Below are 12,502 nucleotides of genomic sequence, written 5' to 3'. Positions count from 1 at the left end.
GATGCTTCATATTAATGACAAGGCTCTTGCATGAACAATGTAACAGCAATTAAAAAGCCCATTAATCTGCATTACAGCTATTAAAGATGCATGTCATTAAAGGGTATGGAGTTTGATTCATTTTCGCACCCCCCCAAAAAATGGAGCAATTATGGCCTGGCAATGCACTTTGTCATCAAATTAGGTTGGGGTTTTCCAGCAAATGGCCTTGCAGCATTTAGCTCTTCTCCTATTTTATTATTCATGACTGAAATGTGGAAGTCAAGACCTTTGAAATTACTTTACCTTCTTGTGGAGTAGAGATGTTCAATGCATGTGAGCTCTCAGTACAGCCAGCCAGAGTGCAAGCAGTTAGGGTTACCGCATAGTTTTTGAAGGGTAGTAAGCCTGTCAATATGCCTACAATAAAAGAAGGGACAAAAAGGTTTTCATGTTTACTATAAGCTTCTATAAAGAGCAGTGTGTGTGTGTGTGTGTGTGTGTGTGTGTGTGTGTGTGTGAGTGTGAGGGAGAGAGAGAGAGAGAGAGAGAGGAGAAAGACAGAGATGGACAAAGACAGAACAGGGAAGAGAATCAGAATACAAGAACATATGCCTCTTTTGTTTGTAGAATAGGAAAACTCATGAGAAAAAGCTGTGAGATTGACTTATTGTTAAGTCATCTTTAAAACAGTATTTGATGTTTCCCCCATTAAGAATAGGAGGGTTCCACATATAGTTGTTGAAGCAGAGCACAATATAGACAATGGTTATCTCATTCCAGATCTCAGACCTCCCACAGAAATAAAAGTATTCAATTTTCTTGAGCCTAGCATTTTTCAACCATATTTAACTAAGGAGTCCTTTTAACACACTGTCTATTAACACACTTTAGGAAATGCTACTCCCAAGAGTGGCTTCATTATTTTAACAGTAGGATGCACATATACGAACTATTTGTTTATGCTGCAGCTAACAAATATGCAAATTAACACAGTTGAACAATTAGAAAATTAGATAATTATGCTTTTGTACTTCTACTTGCAAAATTATTAGTTTATTTAATTAAGACACCTGTCTTTAACGGATGTGTTGCACATGGAAGTATTGAATTAACCTGGCTTGGTGGTAGATATATAAGATTTGTTCAGCAGTTAAAAGTACCTGTAGAAATGAAAACACACTTTGTTTACAGGTATTCAGAATCAAGGCAAGAGTTCTTTACTTAGTGAGTCTTGTGAATTAAAAAATTTCAAAAATATAACTTATGCATTTTCTCACCAATGCTTTTATTTCTCTCATGGAATTCTTTTAGAGCCAATCATTAATCCTAACCAGAGATTGTCATCATTCTTATAAAATGATAGTCCCACCTTGGATATCTCTTTATTAGTTACACCTTCAGTAGCCTAGAGAATACATTATTGTTTTAAGATGCCAATATTGTTGTCACTATGTATGTATTATTCAAACACAAATTTTACTATACATATTTCTTTAGTCACCCTCCCTCCCCAACAGAAAATTTTAAAAATTAAAAGAGAAAAGAGCCAGAATGATGCAAAGACTGCAAGCCATCATTTGCTTTGGCACCTCCTATTTGCCCTCAGTCCTTACTGCTGCCTTTAAGTCTGAATTCTAGCAGCTCCCCAGGCATCTGCCTGGGTTATGAACCCTTTCTGCCATGGTTCTATATGAAAATATCCATCCACTTGGCACCATCATCTCAGTTCATGGCCAAAGATGACATCAAGCCAACAAATAAATATGCATACACATGTGACCATTTCATGCCAAATTCTGCTCTCTCTAATTTCAAAACCCCCTTGTGTTGTCACCTTCTGTTTTCCCTCATTCCCATGATGTGGTTTTTATTTCCTCTTGAAGCTTCCAGACTACAGCCCCCACTCTGAATTCACTTTCTTTTAAGACTTAACTTCTCATTCCACTGAATGCCTCTTAAAAGCCAGCTAGCATTATCATATCCTCACACTCATCATGTAGAAAAGATCACAGATACTCAGGCCAGAATGCCTTGGTGTAATTGCAGATTCTGCTACTGATTTGCTGTATGGGCTTGGGCAAGTTTCTCAGATTGCTGTGCCTTACTTTCCTCATCTGTACACAGATAATAATAACAGGCTGTATCTTGAAAGAGAGGTCTCAGGAGTCATCTGTGAGATGGGATAATACAATACATACCTGAAAATTTCTATCAAAGTTAAGGAGTTTAGGAATATAGAGTGCTCAGCACTAATCTATGTGAAGAGAGAACTTTGTGCAGAGCTATTGGGTTCAAATCACACTCTTATTGCAACCCAGCTTCTGCCTCCAGGCTTCCAAATGATTTTACCTTTTAAGGATTATTAGTTGTTTATTAAGTACTGAATCCAGTAAGCCTTGTGTACACTTACTGGACTCTGCCATCCCTCACCTTCTCTGTGCCAGTAAATTTTCTGTAGTTGTTCTTCTAAACTTCTGAAAGTGTCTATCTTTTCTTGACTGACTGATGATTCTCACACAGACCATTAAATAGTTTAGCCTTTTTTCCCCCCACAAGATTGGGCCCTAAGGCTTCTTCCTTTCTCTAAACACTTCCTTTTGTTAGTTTATCAAGCCTCATCTCTCAGTGATCCCCTGAATATCTCTTTGGATTTCCCCAGAGCTCTGGGTCTGATTTCTACCTGCAGACTTTGTGTCCCCATCTGGGTGTCCCACTGCTATTTCACACTCAACATGCCCCAATCCACATACAACATCCTAAACTATTTTGTAAACTTAATTTTTCCATTTCTTTCTTTTTGTAGTGCCAGGGATGGAACTGACTAGGCAAGTTCTCTACTACCATTGAACTTCATCACTAATCCTTTTTTTCCTATTTCTTAATGCCTCTTCCATGACACTCAAGTTCTAGTGTCAAAACTGAGGTGTCATAAAATATGTTCTAGTTATTCTAACCTTACAAAAATCTTTGGCATTTGTTATATCTGTTCTGTAGGCAATTTAGAATCTACTGGAAGATTCTAAGTAGGACAACTAGCATTTCTGAATTAGTATTATGAGAAACTCACAAGAAGTGAATCAACCCCCAGAGAATGAAACTTTTAACGTCACAGTGGGCAAGAAAAACATATTGGGGTATGAGGTTAGTTTTCTTTGTTCATCAGTTAACATATATGGCATAGAATGGACATGATTTAGGCATAGGAATATTGTCTCCAAAAAGACACAGCTTGGTGATCTGAAATCCTTAGCATGAAGATTTGTCATCCATCCAGGTAATATCATTGAGAAGCATAAAAAAACAGTTTCGTAATTTTGCAATTTTGTAGTCTGCTGTTACAAAATACTTTATCCTGAGACATTATTCTTTCAATCAAAGTAAAATGTTTAAATTGTGACTATTATATCAAACTAGAAGGAAAGGGATGAATGAGAAGTAAGAAGGATCATATCAAACCAGATACAGAGTTTGAACTCACTAAATGATCTTCAGTGTTTCACATAGCAAATCTTACTTTCGCTAAAGGTATTAGTTTTGTATATGCATATATACGTATATATATGTATGTATGGTCACATGCGTATATATATATACGCATGTGACCATACATACATATATATATATATATATACATACATATATGTATGTATTCAGTGGATCTACTAATCCTTCTCCTTTCTTTAAGGATCTTGATGTCTAATTAAAGTGTATATATATATATATGTACATATATATATGTATTCAGTGGATCTGCTAATCCTCCTCCTTTCTTTAAGGATCTTGTTGTCTCATTAAAGTGTTTTAAGCTTTTAGAAAGGGACATGAAAGATGATAAGATGCCTATGTTTAATTAAAGACAAATTTGCAGAAGGACAATCATTCAGACACCAATTCTCTTAGCAAACTTTCTTTCTCCAGCTTTGATAGGGAAGTTCACCACATTGTATTATGTTTCCTAGATAAACCTTGAGATTCTCAAAGAAAGATGATAGAGAGAAACTAGATCATCTTTCAGGCCATTTATCAAAGTGCTCACATTTCCCATTTCATGCCAGGTGAAACAATAATAAACACTGAGAAATGAGAGCTGCAAAATGGAGAGCAGGAAGAAGAAGGAGAAGAAAGCTGATGGGTTTGGTTCTGCCAAACCTGGATCCCCAGTGGAAGGTGAGTATGGTTTATAAATCACACTTTGAAAAAAACATGCTGTACTTACAGAGGCTGGAGTGGCATTTCTTTCCTATTTTCAGGGGGAAACTTGTCCATTGTGTTGTATTTCAGAGACAAAGTTTGCCAAATCATTTAAGTAACTTTCCCTAAATATAGGCTAATATCCCCTACTTCAGCAAGAAGGATTTTCTCCCCTCTTGTCCACTTACAACTAAGGATTAGCAGGGAGGGCCACCCAAGAGGTCTTCACAAAACTGGAAAAGTGTTATCCATGGTCAGGGACATACAGCCCTTCTCTTTTGAGTCTCAATGTGAAGAGCTTACCACAATGGGTTAAAGTTGATTCTTATAAAACGTGCTATTACCAAACAAGGAGAAAATGTGAACTCTTCCTAAGATGAAGCACAGTGCCCTTTTTGAATATAATCTTTGAGATCCTTGAGTGATTATCACAATGGTCTTGCTTTAAGTGTCATAGTCATGCTTAGTTTTTATGGTCTGTAGAAAAAACAGCAACATAGTAGCACTACGATAATATACCAAAAGGCATTTATTATCAGCTTTTCTTCTATCTGCGTGGAAAAAGTTGTTCTAGAAGACAACTTATTTTTACAGGGATTTGAATATCAGAATACAGCACTAGAAGGACTGTATACAATGATTACAAGAAGCAGAATTTTTGCATATGTGCGGAGTGGACAGGGATATTTATAGGCTTCTGACTTCCCAGTCTAAGATGATAGAAGGCCTATTGTAAACAAAAGACAGATTTAGGGGACAGGCATGATGCTGCATGCCTGTAACACCACCTGCTCAAGAGGCAAAGGTAAGACGATTGCAGTCTAAGGCCAGCCTGGGCAAAAGTGCAAGACCCTATCTATAATCAAACTAAGACAAAAAAGACTAGGGGCATGGCTTAAATGGTAGCACACTTGCCTATAAAGTGTGAGGCCCTGAGTTCAAACCCTTGTACTACCAAAAAAAAAAAAAAAGACAAATTGAAAAAAGGATAACAACTGAAAGTTTGTTCCAGTTTATATTTAAAATAATAATGAGAACTATACTATGGAACACACAATGGAGTCCCAGACAGAAAAACTGTGACCACAGAAAACCTAATAAGAGAAAATGCGATAATATTCCTTTATGCAGATCCTGACAATGATAACTTTAAGACTTGTTTGGGGGAAAAGTACAGGGAAGTCTTTTTAATTTGAGAGTGTCCCTATCACTAGGCTGGCAAGATGACCTTTCAAACTCTCTTTCAGCCACAAAACTCTGTGCAATCAGAAAATGGTCCCAACTATGTCAGAAAACCTGCCAGTCTTTCTTGATAATGGAACAAGGCAAGCTGAAAAAACATTCAATAAGCATAAAGTACGCACTATTGATGTTTTAAAAGTGTTAGTGTCCCATGAAACACAGGCACACTGGTGTCTAGATTAAAGTCACTGTACCAGGAGGGCCATAGCTCTCACTGCTAAGCGATAATGCATTTTGCATTAATGCTTAACATTGAGAAATCCTGACATGCCACACCAAGGGAGTTTGAAGTCAAGTAAGTACGTTCCCTCAAATTGCATCCTGTGGGCTACAGTGGGTGCAGAAAGCCCAAACTCAAAAAGTGGAGGCAGAGACTTTATTTAGGGAAGGAAACACATTGAGGTAGGTAGAGATTAAAGAGCCCTCCTGCATAGGGTTCCAAACCATGTGTTCTGAGGATTTCCACCTAGGGAGAGGAAGAGCCTGTGCTGGGGGAAGCTTGCAACATCAGTCTTTTACAGTGATTTGGAGGATTTCTGGATGCAGAGAGTATAGGTATATCCTTTTACTCCCTTTTCTTCTTTTTTTGTTTCTTTGGCAGTACTAGGACTTGAACTTAGCCACACCCCCCGTTGTTTGGCTTTTAGTTTGTCTTTCAGATAGCATGTCATACTTTTGCCCAGGCTAGTCTCAGACTGCAAACCTCCTACCTCTGCCCCACAAGTAGCTAGAATTACAGGTGTGTACCATCACATCTGACTTCTTTTATTTTTTTTACATGTACTATTTTTTCATCAGCTATTGCTATCTGTAGTTTTTGAAAAATGTGAACTTGTTGACTGACTGTAAAAAGTAGCTCCACTCATTTACTTCCCTTTGTATAAGAGCACCCTGTCTTACCCTGATCCTCCCAGGGAGCAACCAATGTATCCGTGGACTGATAGATTAATATCTACAACACTTTTCTTAGGCTCTAACCTCAAGTTTCAAAGGTGCCAGAGAAATATTTAATAACTGGAGGTACCCTGACTACCTAAGAGAAAATCATTGTGAAGCTGACACCAGCTGCACAAGCTTTTGTGCCCCTAATAAGATTCTGTGTGTTGAGAAATGAGAAAATAAGAGAGAAGTTTGCTTTGACGTTGAAATTTCATGATTAACTCCTCTGACTAAATGCAGACAAGTGTAAACACTGCCTGAAAACTGAACTTAAGACACAAAGCAAAGTGGCATCCTTTTTAAAGCCAAAACACATGGTGGAGAAGAGAGAAAGGACTCTGTTCCTATTTACATACTTCAGGAGACTCCTCCTCCCTCCCCCACCCCACCCCCAGCTGCCAGCCTAGGTGTTTGGCCAGCATCCACTGTAATCTGTTCTCCTTCATTATGTTAATCTGTGGGCGGAAAGATTTCTGTCATCTTTGAATCACTTGTACAGCAATGGTAAACACCTTGGCCTGTCTGTAATTGGACAGGTGTCTGCATTGATGTCACCCAGCTTTTAATTCAATTAAAGAACTGGCTGTTCAGCTCTCATTACCCACTCATTTCTGTTGAACTTTTAATCTGGCAGTGAAATCTGCACACGGCAATTGTCTACCCCGAGTCTAAAGTCAGCAGTCTCCTTGCAAAGATCACACATGATATTTCAAATGGGACTCCAACGAGTATTTTCATGTTAGCGAAGACATGTGGAATAATATGAAGAAATTTCTCTCTCTCTCTCTCTCATTCTACAGAACCTGACTGATACCTTCTATCTACTGGCCAGTAATTAGAAGCAGTCACAGTAAAAGAAATGCTGTTTCTAGCCTCCTCTCCCCAGGGCTTTCCTTCATCTCAGGAGAACTCATCAGAGTGAAATGCTCTTATTTATTTGCTGGCATTTCACATTTGGATCAAGAAAGTGAGGGTGGACCAGAGCAAGGCATTATTAAGAGGGCCATCTGGTGAGGGACACCACACAGGCAGAGCTGCTACTACACCTGGAGACACAATGGGCGAACCCACCTATTAAAAGAGAAATGGCTAGGGAAGGAGAACAGAAGACAAGGCGACTTCTCTGGCTCAAGATTCTGCTGCAGTACCCATAAATTGCAATTTTTTTAAGTACACATCCCCAACCAGACCAATGGATGGATTAAAGAGAGTAAATCAATCCAAGGTGCCATGCTTTCTGCCCACTTAGAGGAACCTCTGAAAATAAATTAAAGTTCTAACACAGACATTTTGACACACTGACCCCATGAAACTGAATAATGACATTGGTTAAATATGGATGGAAATTTAATGGCCTAGGTGAGATCTGGAAACACACCCAGGATACTTCTCCTCTGGTTCTTAGTAGCTTAGGGAGGTAGGACTTCTTGTTGCTATATTTGGTTGCTGTTGTTGTTAACATTTAAATAAAAATAAGAATATATAATATTTTTAAAAAAGAGTCAATTTCCATTTTACCCAAAAGATGGATAAATCAACAAGCTTACTCCAAACCAAAGGTGATCCTTTGAAACTTTATTTTACATTTATTTTCCTTTAATAAGACTTTCTTTAAAACTTCTGGTAGAGAACACAAAAGATCATATGCCTTGCATCAAACACTATGCAGATTTTGTTTACAAATAGGAAAAAAATTCTCTTATTTCTTTTATAAAACATAGGGCCTAATCCTAGTCTTAAGGAATGGTTTTAACAGTGATTTTTAATTGACCTCAAAGCATTATCCAGTTAAGAGTCTCTCAGCAGGCTTACATCTAACCTCAAAATTTTAATCAATGCATTCCTGGTTAAGAACTACAGAGTCTCTGCCATTTTCATTCTAAGTTTGAAGCCCCATGCTTGTATTAACTCTATCTTATATACAGAGCTCCCACTGAAACCGATAGAATTAGCCTAGAAAATATTAGTACTATCTAAGAAGGAAGGCAAGCAAGGAGACAGGAAAAAAAGAAAAACAAGAAAGTCATCCCATATTCCCTGCTGAAGATCCTTGACAGCATCACCCCATGGTAGAGAAGGGGCTGCCATTGTGTAGGGCAATGTAAGTTGCTCACACTGCTGGAGAGCATAGGGCCAAGGTCACAGCCTATGTCTTCTGAGTCCAAGTCCTTTGTTCTTCCTAAAGAACATCTGCCCTAAGCCCCAGGTCTACAAGAAGGAAAAAGTAATGTTAAAGAAGTGTTACTAAAAATAATAGCAATTTTTTTGGAATAGATACTTCATTTAAAATGCATCTTAAAATGTATGCAGAAGTTCAAATTTACTACTAAAACCTACTGTCTGCAAAGGAAAGTAGCACTGTCCCCTTGAACCCTCCAGTGTATCTGCCTATAATATTCTTTTCCAAAAACAACTTATTCATAGAAACTCTTCTTTGTGTTACTAAGTAAAATATTGAGATTTTGTTTATTACTATATGTATGTACACACACTTACATATATAACCTTTCCAATTAATTCCAAGCATAATAATAATATAAAAATGAAAAAGGGTAGAAAACACACAATTTGGGGTGACTATTCCTTTTCTTTACCAAATCTGATTGATAACCCTAAAATATTTGTGCTGAATGTTATAAACATTATGGACAAGCCGTGTTCTCCATAGAATTTATGTATCACCATCATTTTTAACCATGGTACAATGTATTACCAAACAGAAAGCCAAATCCTGGACTGCCAGGTCTTACTTCATAAAATAAAATGAATAACTTGTAAAAAAAAGTTTTAAAAATCAGCTCTCACAGTACATTCACAATGTATAAGCAGTTCAGGCACATTATATATTCTGGAGATTTAGACAAAGCTATTAACTCATCAACACTGCATTACCTAATGAAATTCTTCTACATTAGCTAAGCAGGAGCATTACATCATTTCTATTTTTATCATTTATGTCATAAGCCATAGTTTGTGCTGTGAAATTTTCAGGCCAATTTCTTTCAAGATTTACATTTAAAGAAATAGTTTGTAATAAACTATAAATATGGATACTAATTTATAAAATACTATAAAAACTGGCAAAGACTTCTTCAAAATTCATCTATGAGCAATACCATAAAATGGATTTTTTTTCACTTCTAGTGTTTGCTGATGGTGGCAGAGACCACTAATTGCCCTCTTATTGTATATTATAATCTTCCCCAGTAAAGTAGAAAGATTTTTTTATCTAGACAAGTATCCTTACTCAAATGTTGAGTAAGGACAGCATTTGCTAACATTTTAGTTACAGTCACATGGCTAATTCTGATCATGGATGGTAACCAAAGGTGTAGGAACACCTTTTAGAGTGAATTGTGTGTATCTTTCTTTAACCATCCCTCCTTTCTGCTGGGTAGAAATCAGACTGGATGGTTGAAGCTCAAGAAGCCATCTTGGACCATGTGACAGAAGACTTATCCCTAAGGATGGCACAGAAAAAAGATGTGTGAGTCTCAGGCACTATGAATATTCCACCTGTGTGCTGACCAGTTGTGGACACCTATTACCACAGAAAGAAAAGTCTCATCTTAGTTAAATCAATTATTTTGGGTTCTCTGTTTCTTAAGTAAAACAAATTAAAAATGATATGCCCATTTCTATTAGCTTTTCCTTCATAATACTTTCATTGCACTTCATAAAATAAATCTGGGCTTTATTTTGGTAGCCTATAGAAACAGATGGCAAAAGTAGGAACTAACACTAGCTTTGAATATAATGAATAATTTTTTAAATAAATGAACATTTTCTACTCTGTATAATTACCAACATTTCAGCAGTATTGGCTTCCACTAGTCTATATTGCACAAACATGGTGCTTGAATTCCATTATGGGGTAGAAATATCAAAACCAAACGTCACATTATATTCACTCTACCAGCACTTTTCCTCCAAGTAGGAAATACATATTAAAAAATATATGTTTAAGTTGTGATAGTTCTGTACATTATTTCACAAGAAATTTTTTGAGAAACTATAGGTCTGATTAGACTTTGGTAAAGACCTGTATATACTTCAATACTCAATCTAACTCAGCAAGATAACAGAATATTAACATTACACTAACTAAGGGGTAAGTAGCAGAAAGCTGAATTTGTTTACTTATCCATTCCTTCATTGTTTGGGGAAAAGTACATTGAGCACCTACCCTGAACAAGGTATGCATAAGACCTAAAATGAATGCAAAGCACAAAACTTGTTCTTCAGGAGTTTATAGTCTAATGAAGAAATAAAATGGGTGTACAAAGAGCATCTATAGGCCATTTTAATGACTGTGGAGTGAGAATACTCAGTTGAATAGAAAAACTGCATGGTATTAAGTTACAGTTGTCTCTGCAGACTTCTTACAAAAGTATGATAATATATATTGAACATAATACATATATATCAAATATGTAATACATTTATGTACACATACATTAATACACAGACACACACATCAATCTTTCCATCTATCTATCTATCTATCTATCTATCTATCTATCTATCTATCTACCTATCAAGAAAGGGAAGCAAGAATCTTCTTGATGGACTGATGGCTGGGTTTAAGTCCAAGTCAGGTACAAATCAAAACTAACTTATGATTTAAATTCCCTCCAACAACTCCTTATTTGGAAAATCTATAGATGCATGGTTTTGTGTGTGCCTCTATGTTTTCATTAACCAATGATCCTTTGGGGCTCTTGAGGCTTCATTTTCTTCGAAGGCATGCCACGAATGAGTTTCACTTGCTCATCAGTGGTTGGCAAACCCTAAAATCATTCACATATTCTTCCCAGCTAACAGTTTCAGTGCTGGAGAGCATCCTTTGCTTGTGGTGCTATTTTAAATTTTTTTCACTTTTGTCTTCATGCCTGCTCTATTTCCAGGTATAATCAACTGTGTTCTAAATGCATGCAGAAAAGGCTTCACCAAGTCATTTAAATTATACTTCATAGATTGGATTGCATTGGTCTCACCTACCTTTGAACCTAATGACCATGTGCAATTTAAAAGTTTGTTTTATTTTTTCTTATATAAATAGTTAGTTCCTTGCCTTTCTACTAGGCATCACGGGTGGGGTGTAGACTGGTTAGACATTGATTCCCACACTAATTCCAGACCTAGCGAATAAGCATCTGTGTTTTGCCACTATCCCCAGGTAATTCTCAGCTCTTTTCCACTGGAAACTTTCAGCAGCTCTGTTCTTGAAGGTGAGAGGCCCTGTTTACACTGATTCCACTTTCTCACTTTCCCTAGCATTTTTCTGGCTGTAAAACAAATGCAGATGGAAGAAGGGGAAGGAACAAAGCAAGGATAAGTTCAAGCCTAGCAGGTGAAAGTGGCCTTCTGCCTGGCTATTCCTCTACATTACTGTTTTCAATGGGTGGTCCATAAATCTGCAAAAGAACTGACTGGAATATTGGGTAAAATGCAGATTTTTAAATCCTAGCTCAGAATCTTGTATGAGGGTTGCATTTAATAACAAATCTGGGAATCACCTTAAAACCAACAAAATTGACTCATTAATTATTACGAATAGCTGTGGAAGAGAGAGAGATCAGAGACTTCCAGTATACAACCACTTTTTCAGATGAAAAACTCTAGTGCATATGAGGGTATGAGGACTGAACTAGATTTAGTGACAAAAGCTACGTTATCAATTATAGTATAAATTGAAACCTTTCATTTTTCTACATAAATTTAAATTTGAGTCATCTGAAAAGTTCTTATGATTGGTTCATCTGTTAAACTACAGTAAATAACAAACAGAATTTATTATTTATTAGTCTACTGGAGAATGGTATATACCTGAGATTTTAGTTCAATTTAATGCAAGAATAAAATTGAGAAAATATTTTCCATGGAGCAATTATACTCCTAGCACTGCACCAGGCACTGTGCTAATTTTGATGAACATTAAGTTTACGTGCTTAAAGATCTCAAGAAAGAAATACTGTACACTTGTTAATTTTTGAACCCACTCATTCTTGACATCATTTCAAACCAAATTGAGAAGTCATTTTCTGAACAGCACTAAGTTTGAGGGAAAATGCCCTGGCTGTCTCTCTGGGCAGCAGCTTTGCAAGTTAACAGGGCTGCAGGGAAAAATCAGCAAAAGCTACATACA

The 12,502-nt window shown here is 36.8% G+C and overlaps 1 protein-coding gene across 1 annotated transcript in view; it reads right to left on the bottom strand.

The window, feature by feature from the left end:
- Positions 1-12,502, bottom strand: part of Ush2a (usherin) — a 759,580-nt gene that overhangs the window by 399,375 nt on the left and 347,703 nt on the right. Inside the window, exon 30 of the mRNA XM_074048325.1 lies at positions 286-399. Within this exon, the coding sequence (XP_073904426.1) occupies positions 286-399 (114 nt within the window). The remainder of the gene's footprint in view (positions 1-285; positions 400-12,502) is intronic.

Source organism: Castor canadensis, chromosome 11, assembly GCF_047511655.1.
Source record: "Castor canadensis chromosome 11, mCasCan1.hap1v2, whole genome shotgun sequence".
Lineage (NCBI taxonomy): Eukaryota > Metazoa > Chordata > Mammalia > Rodentia > Castoridae > Castor > Castor canadensis.
This window is presented reverse-complemented; position numbering and strand designations above follow the sequence as displayed.